This window comes from Magallana gigas, chromosome 2 (genome assembly GCF_963853765.1).
Source record: "Magallana gigas chromosome 2, xbMagGiga1.1, whole genome shotgun sequence".
NCBI classification, from domain to species: domain Eukaryota; kingdom Metazoa; phylum Mollusca; class Bivalvia; order Ostreida; family Ostreidae; genus Magallana; species Magallana gigas.
The window spans coordinates 48,344,158-48,366,306 of record NC_088854.1 but is presented as its reverse complement, the minus strand read 5'-3'; the positions used below and the strand labels follow the sequence as shown (position 1 = coordinate 48,366,306).

General features: G+C 33.7%; 1 protein-coding gene across 2 annotated transcripts; it reads right to left on the bottom strand.

Annotated features, from left to right (window-relative positions):
• Positions 1 to 976: 976 nt before the first annotated feature.
• LOC105328284 (uncharacterized) lies at positions 977 to 21,560 on the bottom strand. 2 transcript variants are annotated; one of them, XM_066076952.1, is made up of 24 exons: positions 21,305 to 21,560; positions 20,254 to 20,306; positions 19,919 to 20,077; positions 18,854 to 18,982; positions 18,428 to 18,506; positions 16,379 to 16,460; positions 15,869 to 15,997; positions 15,551 to 15,625; positions 15,386 to 15,461; positions 14,812 to 14,976; positions 14,239 to 14,306; positions 13,092 to 13,174; positions 12,616 to 12,719; positions 11,613 to 11,808; positions 11,391 to 11,515; positions 6,540 to 6,626; positions 6,365 to 6,434; positions 5,844 to 6,022; positions 4,928 to 5,171; positions 4,636 to 4,730; positions 3,286 to 4,168; positions 2,499 to 3,240; positions 2,143 to 2,276; positions 977 to 2,026 (listed from the first exon to the last, which is right to left on the bottom strand). In XM_066076952.1, exons 1-24 carry the CDS (start codon positions 21,459 to 21,461, stop codon positions 1,278 to 1,280), a joined length of 4,863 nt encoding a protein of 1,620 aa, XP_065933024.1. In that variant the 5' UTR covers positions 21,462 to 21,560; the 3' UTR covers positions 977 to 1,277. The 2 variants fall into 2 exon arrangements, with proteins under 2 accessions (XP_065933024.1, XP_019922815.3); XM_020067256.3 differs by having other exon boundaries at positions 2,499 to 4,168.
• Positions 21,561 to 22,149: the final 589 nt, after the last annotated feature.

Sequence of the window (22,149 nt, the reverse complement as noted above, 5' to 3'; positions counted from 1 at the left end):
TCATTTAAGGTAGATCTCCATGAAGTGCTGACCATTAGTCATCATCTAAAGTTTCCAAATTATGTACATCTTTTTATGACGGTTGAAAACACTGATTTGATGAAAAATTGTGGTGAGCTGATCTTAAGTACCATAATATATACACAATACATGAGAACCCAGTGTTTTAGGACAGGATCTTGATTTTGCCTTATACCAAGTAAGAGAGACAACTAGAAAGTTCCAATTAAGGCACAGAGAATCGAGGCATCTTTCCATATTAATAGCATAAACACATCCTACCTTAGATTTTACTGCTCTTGAATAGTTGGCGTTTTGTTATTTTTGTTCTTTTTATTTATTTATTTTGTTTTTTTGCTTTTTGCTCGATTGCCTCTATATCAATAAATGTACATTCTATACCACTTCTCTTTATACCTAAAAAAATAAGTCATAATCAAGGTTGAAAAAGTCTTGAACGATCCTCAAAACGTCACAAATAAAAAAAGTTACGCAATACATGTATTATTTGGAGGGCAGATTTTGTTTGTCATCAAATTTATTTTTTTGCTGAAGAGCAAAAGTTTTGCTAGACACATTTAAATTGCAGCGGAAGCTTTTTCTTTTTTCAGTAGGGTATTTATTTAAAATTGTATTGGTCATTTGTTCCTAAATTTTCTATCACTTTAAATGTTTAACACAATAAATAACATGTTTTACTTATTCAATGTGTGCAAGAGGTACCCACACAATCCAGTAAAGTCATTCATAATGGGGATTTAAACAGAATATAATGATTCTAAAGTAAATAGATGATTTATAAAATACACAGAGACCGAGGGGTGATCATTAGTGATTAGACTACTTGGAAATTATGCTCATTTCAGTTCTTGATTAGAATATTGATTTTATCTACTTTTTGATGAACTTATCATTGGTAAATGGTACTCAAAAAATGAACTGGTGACTGCATCAACAAACAAGGTACTGAATGAAATATCAACAAAAACATTTTATTTGAACCTGCTGAAACAGAAAAGAAAAACAAAACATGAAACAACGAATCCAAACAAAAGCGATAAGTAAGTACCTGTCATTTCTAAAAACAATGGCCTGTTTGGACTGTGAAGAGGTAGGACTGATATTTGGAGCTTAATTGTAAAATAATTAACCTATCTTCATAAGAAGCTTTAATCAGAACAACTTTAAAGTTGCATCTTTTTGTAATATTTCTACTACATGTAACTTGACAAAGACTAATGCATGTTCACCGAGACAAAATTGTCTTTAACAATTGTCTAATCTGGTTTGGCCTGGTCCTGATCTGGAATCACTTGGTTTGAACTGTTCACTGCATCCTTTAGCACACTATTTGGAACAGCCTGTAGCACTTGTCCATCCCCTGTAGCAGACGGCACTATAGCAAAAATAAATGGAGGAGCACCAGGATTCTCTGTGGGGGGCACGGTCTGGATGTTTATGTCTGTTACAGATACAAACGGCAGGCTCACTTGCTGGGGTGGTACAGATGTCCTCTGGGATGTCCCATACTCTGCTGATGAGGGCAGAATGTTGCTGGAGCTTGCTGTAGGCTGTTGAAGTCCTAGAAGTGTAGGAGGTACAGTCACTGAGCTTCCACTCCTTGTGTTGAGGATAGAATTGTTAGCAACAAAGGAGATGTTGCTGTTGATGCTTGCTGTAAGTTGTTGAAGATCTTGTAAAGTTTGGGGTATAGTCACTGAGCTTCCCCCCTCTGCATTTTGGATAGAATTGTTATCAATGGAAGAGGCGATGTTGCTAATCAGTGCTACAGGCATTACAGCATCCCCAGGGAGAAGTTGGAACTTTCCATTGCTGGGGATGGGATCTTCGTTTTGGGATTTCTTCTTCTTCTTGACAACTTTTTTCAACTCTTTTTTGATAACAGGAGCATCTTCTTGGGTTTGTGAATCGTGGGTCATACTTCGTTTGACTGCCACTCTTTGACTTTGGCGAATAGTAGCTGTTGTTTTAGGCTGCCGTTTTCTGGTCTTCTGTGGCACATACTCTAAAGAATAAAGACGAAAATATTATTTGCAGTCAATATCAATCATCACATAAATAAGGTTCTCCTATAAAAGAATTTCTAAAGTACATGTAGTAAATTTCAGAAATGAGTGTTACCTCCCCTTAGCTTTCTCTCCCTTGTTTCTCTCAATTTCTTCATTCTGGCCTCTTTCTTGAGTCTCTTTGCTTCCTTGCTCATAACATTTCGCTTCCAAGAATATTTTCTATTGATGCAAGGATAGGAAAGCTTCCTTTAAAAAAATTGAAATCTTTATTGAGCAAAAATATCCATCAATTGAATTTGAATGTTGATTTATGTCAGCTGAGCTAATATAGGAATAAAAGCATAAGTACTTGATTAATATTGAAAATCTACAGTATTTAAATAGGTCGACTTAAAAAACACAATGCTGATAAATAAATCTTATTTCGTTTTTCTCTTTCAATTAAGTTATTTTAATACATGTGCTTACGGTTTTTTCCTCTTAACTGGCTGTTCCATTTCCATTTCAGACTTTGCATCATTCTCTGTCTGTTCATCAACAGCTGAACTGGGCTTCTTATTCTTTCCTTTTTTGCTCTTTTGTGCACTGACAGATGAAGGTCTACCCCTTTGTCCAGAGATAAATGGAGGGGAAATTGTGGACAGAAGAGCAGGCCAGGCAAAGAGGGCTTCAAATCTCTTCTGTAACATCTTGAATTCTTTTGTTTTCCTTACTTTTGCTAAAGCATCATGACCAACTTCTCCCTTCTGTTTAATTCTAGCTGTTTTGGCAGCTACACTACTGGCAACAGATTTCTCCATAGTATAAAGAGTTTTATTCAAGGCACCTACATGCTGTTCATTTTCATTTCTCTCTATCTTCACTGCACCCGTCGCCTGCTTAGACAACTCCAAAGTCACTCTCTTCTGAAGTTCATTACCACGGAGCCTGTAAAACTGTCTGCTGTAAAGTTCATCAGCCCTGATCATCAAATACTTCCTGTGTAGCATCACACTCTTGAAAGCACAGGTAGTAATTGTTCCTGGAGGGAGAATCTTGACCCTTTTCGGGTCCTGTATGCCAGAAGGGGGTCTTAACACCACAACACTCTGTTTCTGAGGTTGAGATTTGGATTTCTTTTTCTTTTTCCTGCTGCCAGGTTCTATTGGGACAACAGGCTGCTTACTAGTCGTAGTCTGACTAGGTTCTTTTGGGACAACAGGCTGCTTACCTGCCGTAGTCTGACTAGGGTGTATTGGGATAACAGGCTGCTTACTAGTCGTAGTCTGACTAGGTTCTTTTGGTGTAACAAGCTGCTTTCTAGTTGCAGTCTGAGAACATTGAGTACCTGGTACAGGACTGGCAGGGGATGGTTGACTCTCTAATGCAGCCATAGATAATTTGTGGGCTGCCAAAATGTCCTGTATTTTATCACCTGGTTTGAGTTTCACACCTGGAGGAAGTCTAATAATTCTGGCCCCTGCTGGTAAGGCAGACATATTGGTTTTTGATGAAGGATTTTCTCCCAATGATGACGAAGTCCTGTTTATGTTAGCAACTGGTGTAGATGAACCTTGACCCACTACTCCAACACTATTCAAGTTTTTCTCTGTACAACCATTGCTATTCTTTTGCACAACGCTTGAACTTTCTTTTCCATTACAACTGCTATTTGCATTTTCATTGGATGATGATGAAATTGCTTTGGACTTCTTGCTTTGAACCTGGGCATCTTGATCTGTACCCACTGCCACCTTCCGCTTTCTCCCAAGTGCTGATCCACAATTTGTTGTCTGTGCAGTATCAGAATTTTCATGAGAAGAGTTGGACTGTTCATTTGTGTTGGATGACTGATTCTGGTTGCTAGTGCTGGATGACTGATTCTGGCTGTTAGTGCTGGATGACTGATTCTGGTTGCTAGTGCTGGATGACTGATTCTGGCTGTTGGTGCTGGATGACTGATTTTGGCTGTTGGTGCTGGATGATTGATTCAAAGTGGTGGAAACAATTTGAATAGTTGGTTGCGTCTGAGTAACATTTGATGGCAATATATTTGGAGTAACCCTCCTCAGTAAATCAATTTCCTCCCCCACAGTGCTACTGTTAGGGTCCAGCTCTCTGCTTTTCTCCAAAGCACTTTTATGGTCAACATCAAGAGCCTGCAGAATAACAATTTTAGTTTGAAATAAATAAATAGAATACTGTGGTTTCATTAATTTTCGTGGGTATCAATTTTCGAGGATTTTCTAAAAACCACAGTTTTAAGGATACGTAATTTCGTGGCCAATGATCCAATCAATACAAAATGTTATTTGAAATTGAACTTCAATGAACATTTAATTTCGTGGATCAACTTAACAACGAAATCCACGAAAATTGATATTCAACGAATATTGATGAAACCACAGTATCAGCATACTATGAAAGACACAGTTTGACAACAATCATTTTGCAAATTTTCTCAGAAATAAATGACGTTAATCTCAGTGAGTGCATTTCCCTAATCAGGGGATCAATAAATTCACACCATTTTATTACAACTACTGGTAGCTGATTTGTAGTTTTGGGATATGATCTGAGTATGAAGTGCCTATACTCAGTATAAATGTACAAGTTATATCCTTACATTCATTAATAGAGTCACAGTGATGTCCGTTATCTTCTCCACATCCTCATCATCATCTTCTTCAGCACATGGAGGCTTTCTTCCTGTTGGACTGACTGTTATAAAAAGAATGAAAAAAACAGTGTATTTTTCCAAAATGTAGAGGTTGCATTAAACTTAATGTTTTTCTTTAAATGTTCAATTCTGTAAATATATTTTAGTTAGAGTTAAATCAAAACTGCATTGTATATCATACAGTGTACACACTCAATATTACATGTGTATATTTACAGGACAATGATGCAAGTCTTACACAAGTAAAATTTTCTCGGTCGGCCACATCTTTTGTCAACAAGCAAGGAGTGGAAGCATTTCCAGATGAGAATGTCCTTGATCTGGTCGTCACATATCAGGTCCCTCTCTATCCACTTGGTTCGGCCATCTTTGCAGCTCTCAGTTCTGGTCAGCTTCTTGCTGATTTTCAGCATATCCTTGACCGTGATATCACTGGGATGTTTTGCCATTGTTTCCCGAAGAATCTTCTCCTGAATTTTACTCTGTTGCATACAAATTTTTTGTAAAAATAAATGATCATTAGAACTGATGAAAATCTTCATCAAAAGTGTCTAAACTTGAATATCGATTGATGGGATCATTTTCTTTCAGCTTCTCAGTGCTTTATATCTGTTTAAAGTTTATTGCCCTGCACTGAATTATTACTAGAAATTTTAATGAAGTCATAGCTTAAAATCAATATTTAAATTGGAAGATCATAATTTTTTGTTCAACATGCAACAGAAGCCATGCACAAGTACATGATTTTAGCACAGTTCACTATCCAAAGATGTTTTTATGTTTTGTCTCTTAATAAGAACACTATCAAGTATGGCTATGCCATGATGTTTGGGCATTAGGAACACTGATACTGTAAATCAAATTCTATTTGTGATAAATTTATTTCGCAATTTACCAGAGACAAACTGGTTCACGGTGACAAGTTTTTGCAATCAAGAATTTATGGAATACATATTTCCAAAGTCCTTTGAGGACTTCTTGCCGAGAAATTTTTGTGGAGAGATTCTCGCAAACCTCACAAAAATTTCTCACACATGAATAAAAGATGGTGTACGGCATGCATTTCACTCCTCACTCATGCTTATGATGATTCACCAATCACAAGTTGATATTTATACTGATTAACAAGAACAGTGACAAAAGGAACAACTTACCAATGACTCAAACATTTTGAATTCTTTAATATTTGTGCTATGATCTGGGACAAGTTTGTCCATATTTTTCAGGTGTTGGTCAACAAGACTAAAGAGATGTTTTTTCCTCGTCCAGAGGGCCTGGACACATCTTGTAGCACAATGTGTCATCACTGGAGGCCTAGGTACCACCAAATCACCTACAGGTTGATATTAAAGCAGCATTTAGTAGCAGAATACTGCCGGGGAGCAAAATTTGTGTAAACTTAAAAATTACTTTGATAGTAACAGACTTATTTCTATTAGCTTCATATAATTTTCATATGACTTGAAATACAATTAAAATATTTTAACATTAAAATGAAATAAGTGCATCATTCGAAGCTATTCATTTACGATTCTCAGGTGATTAGATGCCGTTTTTTATTCTAATATTAAACCAATCATATGATCCACATATATGAATCATTTGTAACAAAGTTGCCTTATACAAGGACAGAAATGTCAAAAAAAGTGTGAAAATTTCTCAGATAAATTCAAACCTCGTCGTCTGTCCTCTATTTGTTTTAGGTAGTCTTCTTTACAAACATCAGGGAAGGATTTGGACATTTCCTGTCAATAAATTCAGGCATTTGTGTTTTAGCCTTTGATAGAGTTACAGCTTCAGTAAGAACATGTATCCAACTAGCAAAAAACAAAAACTGAATACACACATACCAGGAAACTAGTGGTTGGTTCCTCTTTTGTGATTTCTCGTAAGAGTTGTTCCCCCTCAAGGACTCCCATGTTCTTCTTTTCTTGTTCCTTTTAAAAGATGAGAGCTTTTTAAATATCAGATTAGAGATTTTTAATCTCAAGTTATTTGTATGCATTCTTGAATACTGTAAATTCCTAATTAAATGCAAGGAATTATTATCCGCGTAAAATCGCGTGAAGCACATCTCGCAGATTTTGAAACCTCGTTTTTTTTTTTTTCAGACAGACGTAAACTATTTGGAATTATGATAAAAAATTCGGCATTCGCGATTTTATATTCTTCCTATTTGATGCAACCGTTAAATTGCAGAATTAAGTACTCGCATAAAATAAGGAATCTACAGTATAGCAATACTTTAGGTTTTTTGCCAAGATTTGTTTAATTTTCAATTAAAACAATCTCAAACAAGACCTATATGTAAAACATATCAACCATAAACTGATATAAGGTAAATGCAAATTAACCTTCCTTACTTTTCTTTACTTCTATTGTCTTGAATCATAGAGCATGTTAAAAGATACATGTATTATTATACTTCCATGTTAAATACTGAAATCTGATTGGTTTAGACACAGTTTGTGATCTGTTCTATTACCCTCAGCATTAGCAACACACTTTGCAATGGGTAACACAACAAATTATGCTTGTACAGTTTGCCATATAATTCACGTCATTCCTAAAGAAGTCAGTTATGCATTCTTTAAAATCAACACATTCAGCATAATAAAATAAACTAGACACGATCTCGTTGCGAGCAACGAGGAGGTCTTCCGTCTGATTTTAGAAATTGAGATTTATGTTCGATCTTGATTTTGCTATTTAACAGCTATACATGATTTAAAACAGGAAAAGAGGAATAAACATTTTAAGTGCCTGATTGTTTTGTTTCAGGTTTAAGAGTTTTGTTCAACAAGTGTTTAGAAATTCGTCACCGTTCTTGAGATATCTCAGAAAAAATATTTTAGGGGCCGGACCTTATCTCCTTATTGGGGCCGCTAAACAAAAATTGTAAGGTTGCATGTTATTAGGTACATTATTTTGAGCATCTTTTCTTTTATACTGCATTTCAAAATATTTTTTCTTTTTGAGATATAGGTTATCACATTTTTGGACTTTTGACCCCTAAAAATCCTTAATTACGTAACACATGAGAAAAATCATTATAATGTTAGGCTACACAACTGTTAGATAAACATATTTGCTTCTATAATCTATTACGAAATACCCCTCGGTAAAGAACTATAGGAAAAAGACTTTAGAGCCCTCTAGGTCCCTAATATTAGGGGCTAGCCCCTTTTTCATGGTATCAAATGAAAGGTCATTTGATTATAAAGACATTTTGTTCAACAAGTGTTCAGAAATCCGTTACCATTCTTGAGATATCTCAGAAAGAATATTTTAGGGGCCGGTCCCTTATCTCCTTATTGGGGCCGCTGAACCAATTTTTTTAGGCTGCATGTTGTTAAGGACATCATTATGAGCATCTTTTCTTTTATACTGCATTTCAAAATATTTTTCCGTTTTGAGATATAGGTGGTCAAAGTTTTGGACTTCTGACCCCTAAAAATCCCTAATTACGTAACATATGAGAAAATCGTTATACTGCTTGGCTTCATAACTGTAAGATAAACATATTTGCTTCTATAATTTATTACAAAATATCCCTCAGGAAAGAACTATAGTAAAAAGACTTTAGAGCCCTCTAGGTCCCTAATATTAGGGGCCAGCCCCTTTTTCTTGGTATCAAATGAAAGGTCATTTGATTATAAAGACATTTTGTTCAACAAGTGTTCAGAAAATCGTTACTATTCTTGAGATATCTGAGAAAGAATGTTTTAGGGGCCGGTCCCTTATCTCCTTATTGGGGCCGCTGAACCAAATTTTTTAGGTTGCATGGTGTTAAGTACATCATTTTGAGCATCTTTTCTTTTATACTGCATTTCAAAATATTTTTCCGTTTTGAGATATAGGTGGTCAAAGTTTTGGACTTCTGGCCCCTAAAAATCCCTAATTACGTAACATATGACACAATCGTTATACTGCTTGGCTTCATATCTGTAAGATAAACATATTTGCTTCTATAATTTATTACAAAATATCCTTCGGTAAAGAGTTATGGGTAAAAGACTTTAGAGCCCTCTAGGTCCCTAATTTGAGGGGCCAGCCCTTTTTTCCTGATATCAGCAGAAAGGTCTTGTAAATATAAACTTTTTTTACATTACATGTTTTAACAAAATATTTTCCAGAAAAGAGATAAAGAGAGAAAAGCACAAAAATTCACGACACTTTTTTAATGTCAATTTTCGAGCCATAGCGAGCTTTGGCGCCAGTAGTGCTAAACATACAAAACAACAATCATGCAAAACTTCAATCTTTCCTTTACCTACCGTAAAAATTTGAGCTTAATATCTCTTATACTTTAGGAGAACAACAGAAGACAAAATACCCATATAAAAATTAGAAAAATCTCAATATCTCAAAAACGGATGTGACGTCATCAATACAAAAAATTTCCAATCAAGTTCAGACCACTATCTATCACATCCTAAAACTTGATTGAGATCGGCCGAGCCGTTTCTGAGAAATCGCGTGCACAAAAAAAGGAAGAAAAAAAATAATAATAACTAGACACGATCTCGTTGCGAGCAACGAGGAGGTCTTCCGTCTGATTTTAGAAATTGAGATTTATGTTTGATCTTGATTTTGCTATTTAACAGCTATACATGATTTAAAACAGGAAAAGAAGATCTTCATTTTAAGTGCCTGATACTATTTTGTTTCAGGTGTAAAAGTTTTGTTCAACAAGTGTTTAGAAATTCGTCACCGTTCTTGAGATATCTCAGAAAGAATATTTTAGGGGCCGGACCTTATCTCCTTATTGGGGCCGCTGAACAAAAATTGTAAGGTTGCATGTTATTAGGTACATTATTTTGAGCATCTTTTCTTTTATACTGCATTTCAAAATATTTTTTTCTTTTTGAGATATAGGTTATCACATTGTTGGACTTTTGACCCCTAAAAATCCTTAATTACGTAACACATGAGAAAAATCATTATAATGTTAGGCTACACAACTGTTGGATAAACATATTTGCTTCTATAATCTATAACGAAATACCCCTCGGTAAAGAACTATAGGAAAAAGACGTTAGAGCCCCCTAGGTACCTAATATTAGGGGCCAGCCCCTTTTTCATGGTATCAAATGAAAGGTCATTTAATTATAAAGACATTTTGTTCAACAAGTGTTCAGAAATTCATTACCATTTTTGAGATATCTCAGAAAGAATATTTTAGGGGCCGGTCCCTTATCTCCTTATTGGGGCCGCTGAACCAATTTTTTTAGGCTGCATGTTGTTAAGGACATCATTTTGAGCATCTTTTCTTTTATACAGCATTTCAAAATATTTTTCCGTTTTGAGATATAGGTGGTCAAAGTTTTGGACTTCTGACCCCTAAAAATCCCTAATTACGTAACATATGAGAAAATCGTTATACTGCTTGGCTTCATAACTGTAAGATAAACATATTTGCTTCTATAATTTATTACAAAATATCCCTCAGTAAAGAACTATAGTAAAAAGTTTTTAGAGCCCTCTAGGTCCCTAATATTAGGGGCCAGCCCCTTTTTCTTGGTATCAAATGAAAGGTCATTTAATTATAAAGACATTTTGTTCAACAAGTGTTCAGAAATTCGTTACCATTCTTGAGATATCTGAGAAAGAATGTTTTAGGGGCCGGTCCCTTATCTCCTTATTGGGGCCGCTGAACCAAATTTTTTAGGTTGCATGGTGTTAAGTACATCATTTTGAGCATCTTTTCTTTTATACTGCATTTCAAAATATTTTTCCGTTTTGAGATATAGGTGGTCAAAGTTTTGGACTTCTGACCCCTAAAAATCCCTAATTACGTAACACATGAGAAAATTGTTATACTGCTTGGCTTTATAACATTAAGATAAACATATTTGCTTCTATAATTTATTACAAAATATCCCTCGGTAAAGAGTTATGGGTAAAAGACTTTAGAGCCCTCTAGGTCCCTTATTTTAGGGGCCAGCCCCTTTTTCCCGATATCAGCAGAAAGGTCTTGTAAATATAAATTTTTTTTACATTACATGTTTTAACAAAATATTTTCCAGAAAAGAGATAAAGAGAGAAAAGCACAAAAAATCACGACGCGTTTTTAATGTCAATTTTCGAGCCATAGCGAGCTTTGGCGCCAGTAGTGCTAAACATACAAAACAACAATCATGCAAAACTTCAATCTTTCGTTTACCAACCGTAGAAATTTGAGCTTAATATCTCTTATAGTTTAGGAGAACAACAGAAGACAAAATACCCATATAAAAATTAGAAAAATCTCAATATCTCAAAAACGGATGTGACGTCATCAATACAAAAAATTTCCAATCAAGTTCAGACCACTATCTATCACATCCTAAAATTTGATTGAGATCGGCCGAGCCGTTTCTGAGAAATCGCGTGCACAAAAAAAGGAAGAAAAAAAATAATAATAATAATAGGGAAAAAGAAACCGAAGAATAACAAGAAGGTCTTCCGTTGGAAACGGAAGACCTTAATAATAGGGAAAAAGAAACAGAAGAATAACAAGAAGGTCTTCCGTTGGAAAAGGAAGACCTTAATAATGCCTGCTTAGCATCGGTTGACAATAATTTTCTTGGGGGTGTCAATTTCAACTGCTATCCTCCCAAACAGGCACTATTCATATGATGGTAATTGGTAAGAAAATGTTTGTGTAAGAATTGAGCAATTTTGATTTTACTGATGGTTGCTCTGTATGCTGGACTTACAGATTGTTTCTCCACCCATTCAGATTTCATCTTCCATGCCTGAAGTCGACGGTATCTGGAAAGAAGCTGACCATCTATTCGGCCTGGAAATTCTGGCAAAATTTTCACCCAACTTACAGAAGATCCTGAAAAAAAAAACCAGATCAAAATTAAATATCATCCCAGAATTAAAAATATCTTTTTATTCTTAGTTGTTTTTCTTTGTTTAATTAATCATCAAACCTTTTTCTAACTGACTATTGACACGTTTCAGTAGTAATTTGTCATCTTCGTATGTCCATGTTTGCGCTGCATTGATGGAGGGGTTCAAACAGTTATTGTAGCGGTCTCGGCACTGTATAGGAGTTCTTCCATGGACATATTCCTTGATGAGTCTCCAGTTCTTTGGTCCATGCAGCTGAACTGCAGTAATGAGCAACTGGAATACAATCACCTAACATTATTCCTAACTCATTTTTCATTCAAACAATAAAAAGTTCTTGATTTTGTTTCATACATGCATACATTGCAGAAGAAATACATTTAACCAAATCTAAAGATTACGTAAACATCTCCTGCGTTCTTGGTAATTCTTATCCTGTATGAATTAACAATGAAAGCTTTTCATTGCTTTTACAAGGGTTGAATCTCATATGCAATAATATCATTAAAATTTGGCATAAAAAAACTCTAATTTGTGAAAATATTTTTTTAACCAAATTTTAACTCAGATGTGAGAATTTCTGTAAAACTATATTGACATTTAAATATACATCAATTACCAGTAGATGTTGCGTAGAAGTAAGCAAGTGCATTAACTTAGTTCAAACTTAGTTATGCAATAAAGTTGGTTTATGTATTTTATTCTTTTTCAACCAATTTTAATTGGATAGATCCAGTACAACATACCTCATTGTTTTTATAGAAAAATGAAGCAATTGGGTTATCTCAATCAATAGAAATTATATACAACTGTAAACTTTATAAGATAATATACCGGTACTTATCATATGCAAATCTGGGGGGGGGGGGGCCAAACACCCCCCTGAAAATATCAAAATTCTTTAATTTATATATATGTAGTAAAATTACCAAAAATATTTATAGATCTGCCCATGCTTAAAAAAATGTTAAATGACAACTTGAGGCCCTTTTCGCCAATGAATTACACAATGACATAAAGCCCCATGATGAAAAGAATCGAACACTTGAGCCCCTCCTAAGCTTCATGACTCAATCAACTCACACAATCCTCATGAAGACTCCATCTTCCCCTCTTCATGCTAGGGTTGATCTGGTTCCACCTGGATGTACACTGACTCTGACTCCTCCCATCCAGAAAGTAGGACACTGGGGAGGGAAGAAAATGTCTTCAATATATTGGGACTGGTATAAATCAATCAGCTACTACATGTACATACAGATAGCAAAGAAATCAATGCAATAAAAATTGTGACACTGGATCTCAAAGCAATTAGATCTGATACAACACATCTTTAATATTTAAGAGACTACCGGTACACACCTAGCAGAGTCATGAATCTACATGTACATACAATACCTGACAAAATATTATGACAAGTCACCGTGCAGATATACAGAAAAAATAATACAAATGTAAAGGAATATCCCAAAAGTTTTTTTTTTTAAATTAATATCTAATGGATTTTTTTGTGTCTAACATGTTCCCATAGTATCAATATTAAACAAAGACATTCATACCTTGAGCAAAAGAGATTCTGTTGCCCATTCGAACACTCTCTACAACCTCCCTCAACATTTCATCCTCTTCTTCAGTCCAAGGCCTACAGAAAAATGGTAGGACAGTATTTAGACATCTAATGTTTCCAGCAATAACCAGTTTTTAGTACATGTGAACTGGAATTCAACATTTTAAATATGAACATCATAGTCATTGTCAGTTTTTGACAATTGATATAAAAAGCTGGGTATTTCTGATTGTACAACAAGTAATACCAGTATATCAAAGGACATGAATTCATAAAAGCATTTGGTCGCCAAAGTTTTGACCGCTCTTTAATTGCCACTGGGGTATAAATATCAGCCAAGAAAGTTAAGGTCGGTTGCTTTCTGATTGAGGCATTTAGGTTGCATGGACTTCTAAATGATAGAACTACTAAATGTAGTTATATGTTTGTAAAAAAGAATAAAGGAAACTACAATAAGTAAAACATAAAAGAGGGTTTATTCTTTGAAAGAGTTTTCAATGTATCCTCATTATCTTGCACAAACAGTGCTATGCTGTCTTACTTCGCATGCGCATTGAACATGTGTCATTTACACAGAGTACATAACGTCTTTGTGTAGACCTGGGCCGAACTACATCCAACACAGTATATAAGTGATTTAAATCCAAAAATGTACAAACAAGGTAACATCCTTTTTATCTGTTTCTACAAAATACTCCGTTTTCTAAAGTCTACATTGTCAATGCACTCACTGCTAAAGTGTGCGGTCTGTGCATGTGCTGTATTATAACAGTACAACACAGGAGAACGTTCTACAATGATCAAGGGTTTTTTAAATATGTGTGCCTGGATTTCAGTCTGTTTTGTTTTGTCTTTTAACGGATATTCCTTACCAGTGCTGTGATTGTCATATTATTTTTGTTCAAAATGTGTTTCTGCAAATTTTCCGTCCAACATGTTCAGTGAATGCAATACCTGAATGCAGTGAAGCATGAATACTGCTCTCGCCATTATATAAGGGGTGTGAAGCGAAGAGTGGAACAAAAGAACTAATATGATGGTAGTCTGAGATAAAAGGGAAATAATGCATATTTATGAATTCATGTCAGCTTTAAGCTAAATCTTCATATCATTATCACCAGAGAGGTAAATGGGCTGACCTGTTGTTCCATGTTTCATTGAGTGAGTGTTGGTAAAACTGGAGACATTGGAAGGGGGTTCTCCCTGTCTGAAAAACAGTGCAAAAAAAACAATTAATTGTCAAGTCCTGTGTTCAAAACTTCAGTATGAGATTGAATTTAGCATCTTTATATAAATATAACAGAGAAATTAATAAAATTATCAACCATATTATGAAAATTCATTTTGAATCTAGTTTATCAAACCTGGTATACAGTTAAACACGCTTATAATGAACACACTTTAAGTCTTATAATGATTTGACACCAATAGTGAAGTGAATTTCATTCCCGCTGGATTTTAAACATATCGTGAAACTAACGGATATAAAGAATGACGTTTATAACAAAGCAAATTCTCCTGTCCATAAAACTTCGATATAAGCACGTTTTACAGTATGATTATTTGTTTTGCTTTTCACATAGTTTTAATAATGAAGAAAAACTGAACAATATGAATCATATTTTTTATAGTGGTTCAATTTGAATGAGTCAAATATTACTCCCTTAAACAAATTCAATTATATTAGAAATGAACACAGAGGAAATAAATACCCCTAGTTCCTTAGCAATAGCTGGCCAGTTTCTCATGTTGTACTTATTTGCAAGTTCCTGCAGGTCTTTGGTTTCTTGTGCCGACCATTTTTCTTTGTTTATAGAAGGATGTAGAACATTTTTCCACATAATCCGACACTCCCTTTCATCTCTTTTTCCATCAAACTGAAATTAATTCATATCATTAAACCTTCAGAAAAAAATTGAGGCTTTTTTTGGTACCTTTTTTATTAACATTCAAATCAATATCAAGATCAGTCAAATGTGTAACCTACAGTAAATTTAGGAACACTGACCAAGCTAGAGGGTATAATTTAAGTAAATATAGAAAATAAGGTTGGAAATCAAATTAAAAGTCGAAGGTTGCATTGGTGAATCAAAAATCATTTTTACCTATCAATTAGATATTACTGTATAACCTGATATTTTCACTATGATTATATTTTCTCATGGTTTGGTGTTTTTTTTCAGGATCACTTTCACTTTCTGAAGAGGTACATGTACTATATTTACTAAATTTTTCCAAAATTTTTTACACTCAAAAAATAATCCCAGAAGTTGGTGATGAACTTACAATTACATTGGCAATCATTAACCAGTCCACTTTTTCGCTGTCAAGATTAAAAAGCAACTCAATTTCTGACGTTTGTCTGGAAGTAAAAGATAGAAAATATTAACTTATTAAGAATTTGTGTTGAATAGAATTACAAAGAGCATCTTTTGATCACTTGTATATTACTTGGCTTTCTCCATTTCTTTGTCCACTTCCTCAATCTTCTGCTTCAATTCTATAAGATCCTGTTCTTTTATCTCTCTACAATACAGCAAATGAACCATAATTTCATTTTCTTATTTCCTTCTCATTCTCTTGTACACTTGAGGCCTGTTCATCAGAGCGGATGTTCATGAGTGCACGCCAAAAATTCCTATCCTTACATTACAAACTTTGGCGAGAGCTCACAAACAGACAAATGCTTTCTCTACTGAACAGGCCTCTGTTCTCGCATACTAGTAGATACTGATACAGTCTTATTTTAATAAAAATAATTAGTTATACCTGGTTCCAGTCAGATGTTCTCTTTCCTCTTCATCATCAGTCACATTTTCTTCATTCTTGAAACTCTCTATGCTGATCTTCATCAGTTCTGTTTCTATATGTTTAACTTTTTCCACTAAAATCTCTTTCCTACAGAAATAACCAACTTAAAATCTGGGGTTTCTAGACATTGTTTTTAAATAAAGGGAGGAAGAATATATCAAACATTGTAGCAAGCTGTCTACATTGAAAGCTATGAATCAGTTATCAATACGTTTTTTTACATTCTCTGTTTTAAGGAGAATCATGTACCACTAGATGTTTGCCTTCCTGAAAAATTTTCATATTTGAATCATTACTGGTAGCATCATATATATCTTGTTCTTGTATTTGGTAGAACATGTGCGCATTGTGATCCAATTTAAACCAAAAACAAAACAATCAATACAAAAAAATACTATGAAATAATTTCGAAGAATACTAAAAAGTTATGATGAGTGAAATGATTGACATTGTTTAGTATGAGGGCACCTGTTAAGTAGGGGAACAATCTTCTGCTTCAGTCCTTCTGCCTTGATAGCCTCCTGTAGTTTACATCTCTGGGCGATGCTCCCTGAAAAATTTTTACCACAGCATTTTTTTTATGTAAAATTTAGCACATATGTGATATTATACTCCTATATTTCTTACAGTTTTACTTCATAAACAGTCTTCAAAAGATTTACCCTAGGTAAAATAAATAACTTTTATCCAATTAGGTAAAGAAGTGATGGGTTTCAACATTATCTAAAGTCAGGTAAAAAAAAACTTTTAAAGAATGGATCTGAACCTTTATTTATTAAGGTGGAATGTCCCTCTGATAAGAGAGATAACTTCTGTAGAAAATAATATCACTTTGTTTCTGTTAACTCACAACTTTTAAGGCATGTAACAACAAGGGAGGTGGTGCTGGGTCCTAATTTATGTTGGAAGGCGATACACTTATTTAAGTTCAAATATAGAAAAAAAAAATTGACCGAAACGAATTGAACCCCCGGGCTTTTTTGAAGCAGAGGGCAAAAAAGTAAAGAAAACTTTTACAAAATATTACAAGAAATGTATCATAATGATAAATTATTTATGAGGCAATACATGTATCTACATGACTATTCCTCCCCCTCCCAATCTCGATGGATTAATTCTTTTTTTTAAATTTTATGTACTTGTTTAGTACATGTATAGTTGATGGTTGATGTTTTAGGCCAGAGAATATTTGGATGGAATGTTTTTATTTCTCTATCTATAGCTCGTTCACAGAGCTGAATGAATTATAATTGCAAAAAATGGGACTAAGACAATTACAAATTCTATACTTAGTCATAATCGTTTAAAACTAATAACATTTCAAATGTTTAAAATTTAATAAGGCTTTTCTATTCCGAGGGAGCAGATTTGGGAAAACAAAATTTAAAAAAAACAACACAATGTCTCATTTGATTCAAGACAATAAATCCTTATATTGATATTATACCAATTTCTGGAAGATTATTCGCTCTATCCCCTTGTTGTGTTAAAATTATAACAAAATTTATGCTCTGGTTTACATTTTTAGGATTTCTTAATATATGGATCCATTTACTATTATCTTATTCAAATTTGAAAACAGAAAAAAATTTTCCTGAAAATTTAGAAACTGTGGCAATTTATCATGCAGTGTAAGTAAACCATGTATGTAAAAGTTTCAAAAGTCTATGATAAAGAAAGATAACTCTTGCTGATTGAAGCAATTTTTGTTGCAAACCTATACAACAAAGTGCTATTCTGAACTAAAATGCAGCGCTTCAATATGTTTTGTAATTTGATATGAAAATGTATATAACTATATATTATTTTCATATACATTTTGGATTTTTAATTTTATGCTGCGATGGTAAAATTTTGCTTTTTCTAATCACTATGTCTAGTTTTCTTCATATCATGATTAGACACATTATCAATTTTTGAAAAATCTAGCAGCGCTTCATCACTTCATTTTTGTTTCATATGAATCGATTGATATTGACTTTGATGAAAATCAATATGAAATTTTTTTTAAAATATATGGCAAAATTAATAGCAGAGGGATATTACACCTTAAACAGTATTACATTGTATGTTGTTATATTTCTCAAATTCAATCAAATTATTGTGAACAGGTGTTTCAAGCCCTTTTGTACAAGCTTTGAAATATAAATACATGTGCATGTTTGCAATACTGAAAATTTACATTTTTGATATGATTCTGTGTACTGTAATAGAGTAATTTTTATGAACATTATATTCTGTAAAGAAGCTAGGAATAACAGTTATTCCCCTTTATCGTTACAAAATCAAAATGTTTTTCATATGGCAAGGTTTGAAATCAATGCTTGAGCTGAATTTTTTGATAGTAATAAAATGTCACTCAATAATCTATATGCAAAAATGCATAGACTATAAATCACAATTGTGCTTTAATGGACATAAGAAGTTGGATTTAATTTTAGAATTCACCACACACAATGCACGAACATTTATTTGCACTGTAAATGTACATGTTTTACATGTTTAATTTTTACTCACAAGCCTGGGGTGGAGAAACATCTTGTTTGTGTTCCTGAGTCATCTTTTTCATTTCAACGTCGGAGTTATGCGGAGCTACCTATCAGTGTGAAACCAGAATATGCTAAACATACATGATACAGGTGTCTGACTTCTTTTGTAATATTGAGTTTACAAACGAAAAAGTATACAACATTAAGGGCGCCATGAGTACAGATCTACAATTTTGAACACTAATAACACCCACCTAAAAAACACCTGAGAAAAACAATCTGTAGTACATGTATTCTACTTTGACGTTATTCAATCAATATTTAAATACCAGTAACATATGTACAGTATTATTGTTTGTTAATAATAATTGTAAATCTCTCCAAATTCATCACATACAAAGTTGTCATTCACTATCCTTATCTCTTCAGTTAGCCTTACATCTACTGTAAATACCTTCTGGTCTTTGTCCTTGAAATAAGGTTTGCAAAACATTGCTGAGCTTTTCTTTTTATTTGTAGTGGACTTGTCAGTTGTCTTGGGAGCTCCTTTAGATTTGGTTTCTAGTCCTTCTTCCAACACTTTCTACGAAATTAAGATTGAATAATTATCAAAATAATGTTGTTTCATTACCAAGTAATATTTATGGACATTTTTTGCAGGTTTTGTGAAAATCACAATTTTAAGGACATTTAGTTTCATGCCAATGATTTTATCAATTCATATGTACAGGGTGTCCAAGAATATCTGATACCATTTACTCTGATTATTTTTTGATTAGATTTAATAAACTAAAAATCAAATGCATTTTCTTATTAAATGTATACAATGTAAATTGTCACTCAAAAAATTTTGTAAACATTCATAAGTTCTGGAGAAAATGAGCATTGTTTAAAAAAACAAAATTTAAAGAGAGTGCTCCAATCAATGAGTCGATGAGTAAACTTCCTCAAAAGAGCAACTGTATGTATGCAATTACCTCAATCTTCCCACAATTTAAAGAATCTGTTGCTTGTTGAGTTTCCCCCCAAGGTATCATTTTTTCATAATTTGTACAGCTATATCTGGAGTCTGTGTTTGATAATACAGTTTGAAAATGGAAGATGCCTGCTCTCTTGTCCGATTAATCTTGAATAGAATTCACTTCAACCAAATATTTTGCAATTTTGTGACATCATAATTCAAAGAAAAGTGAGTTTTTTCTCCCAAATTTTTGTGGAAAAAAGTTGAATGGGTTTATTTTTTATTTGAGTCACAAATAATAACAAGTTTTGGCCAAACACTATTTAAACAATACGAATTTCAAATTGTATTAGATATTCTGGGACACACTGTACGATATGTTATAAGATACTGCAGTTAAATAAACACTGATTTCATGGAGCAACCTTACAACAAAATCTATAAAAATTGATATTCAACAAATTGCAATGAAACCATAAATACATAATATGTACTACCTACCATTGTGATTTATAATCAAAGACTGTCTCGTTTCAACATCAACATTTTCTGGCTTACCTGTTTTTCTCTGTTTTCATTCAATGCCAACTCAATTTTTTTCAGTGATTCGAGAATAAGTTCTTGATATGTTCTGTTGAGTGCAAGACAGGTTTCTGCATTGATTGGTAGGTGGCTTATTTCTGACATTCCAGACAACTGGTCTATTTCACTAGTTTCCTATGGAATATATTGAATGATTATATGGTATATTAACTTTGAAATTAACACAACACTTGCTCTTTCATGAATGATCAAGTAACATAAAAACTTAAAAGTTGTTCTCAGAATTTTTAAGCCAAACATTTAACTCAAGTCAAAAAAGGAATCACATAAAGTTCATTGATATTAATTACCACATGTGTTGGCTCAGAGTCCTGAGAAGGAATAGTGTTAACACTTCCATAATCTGTAATAAAAATAATAACCATTATCAAGATTTTGGGTGGGGAAGAGTAGAGTTATTGGATTGTTTCTCAAAGATATATACATGTAATAGAATTTTATATGCAGTTTGGACCTCAGATACCAAAACTCAGATGTGTATGTAACTTTCATGTGAATATGAAATTTAATAACGCTCATCTTTTCTACTTATGTGTAGTGCTATAATAATACATGACGTTGTGTTTTGCATATGTTGGGCCTTTGCCAATCATTGTAATTGTATATGTGCCAATAAAATATTTGAATTTAATCTTTCTTCCTGATACAGCTCCTGAAATGTTCTACTTTCTAATTTCAACTGAAACAACTATAAATGCTGCTTGTTATTTTGGTAGAAAAAACATTGCTGCCCAGTCATCCTCTAAAATATATAGAAAAAGGTTCTTCAGCATATCAACGCTGACTCTGATTAATTGACTTTCAGTGGCTATATAGAGATGACCTCATAAGTAAATAGGGTGTCTTTCTTAAGGTTTCATGTTTGATAGGTGTTCTTTCATATTTTAAATCATATTTGAAACTTAAATTATGTAAATGTTAATTTATCTTGTAAAATAATCTATTTGCATAAATTTGCAATTTTCATCAAAGCAGTAAAATATTCCAGCATGTGCATTGCATTTCATACATTTATAGTGTCAAGTCAAAACTTCTCAGGCTGAAAAGATGCAGGTCAAACCGTCCAGTGGATTGAAAACGCACATACTTTGAATTTGGAGCATCAACGTGTGATTCACATAAATTCTCCCTATCGGAACTTGTGTGCTCAAAACCGTGGGTTGCGACGATGAATTGGGAGTGAATGAAAAATTGGCAATACATGTACAAAAGTTGAATGAGTCAGGGACTGTGTTAGATGTATGTTGATTTTATGGGACTTCAAAGCAATAAATGGTTTATTCTTATAAGTAACATCCCAATAATGTTTTATCTACATGATATCAACTTATTCAATTTTACCATCAGGATCAATGCTATCCTCATTTGTGAAGATATCATCCAATTCTTCTTCCTCTTCATCATTTAGTTCGACAGTAGAACCCTCCACTTGCAAAGCAAGATTTAGTCTCTCAATATCATCTTCAATCTGTTCCCTTTCTTCCCCAATACTGTCCATCTTTTGGCGTTATTTGCTATGAAGATGTATTATCGTTCTTTCTACTCTTTCATTTCGTTTTCGACATGGAGGGAGTTCCGGTGATCGGAGTCTTAAGTAATTCGTTCGCAGTATGTTTCGCAAACTGTTTTGTCTTTGACGTTTTATGGGACATCCGTCGATATTAATGTAAAGGAGTTCATTATAATTAGAATACTTTAACCGGTTTAAAATTTTCAAATCTTACGATATTTAACCCAAAAAAAATTTTTTAAAATTTTTTTGGAAAGGTAACAATTTTAAAATACCCAGTGGGAATCGAACTCAGATCCGTAGTGAACCCTCTAACCCACTGCGCCGTACGCTGTTATACTCTGTCCCAAGATATTTATGCAGCACATTTGGACGATTTTTTAAAAAAATACACATACCTGTGAAAGAAGTGCACTTGTAATAGTTGAAAGGGATAATTTCCAAGATAATTTCATTGACACATTATCAACTGTCACTCAGGAACGAAAACTGATTCCTTACGGAGATTCATAATGGGGAATGTTTACATCTTTACTCCATTCGGAATACACTCGGAATACATCGCGCATTTTTTCAACGTTATCATCCGGGCTTGCTGCAATACAAAATCTCCTTAGACATCACATTTTTTAGCATTGTTTGAAACCTGATACGCTAACAGGGGCGTTTCGACTGA

Bases quoted from the DNA above. Each gene is read 5' to 3' on its own strand.
- LOC105328284 (XM_020067256.3), bottom strand. From the start codon at position 21,461: ATGGACAGTATTGGGGAAGAAAGGGAACAGATTGAAGATGATATTGAG. The intron at 6,627-11,390 runs GTAAGTCCAGCA...ATCTTTTAAAAG, and splicing joins AATGGGTGGAGAAACAATCT to GAACAAGAAAAGAAGAACAT. The intron at 2,027-2,142 runs GTAACACTCATT...TTTATTCTTTAG, and splicing joins GGAGAGAAAGCTAAGGGGAG to AGTATGTGCCACAGAAGACC.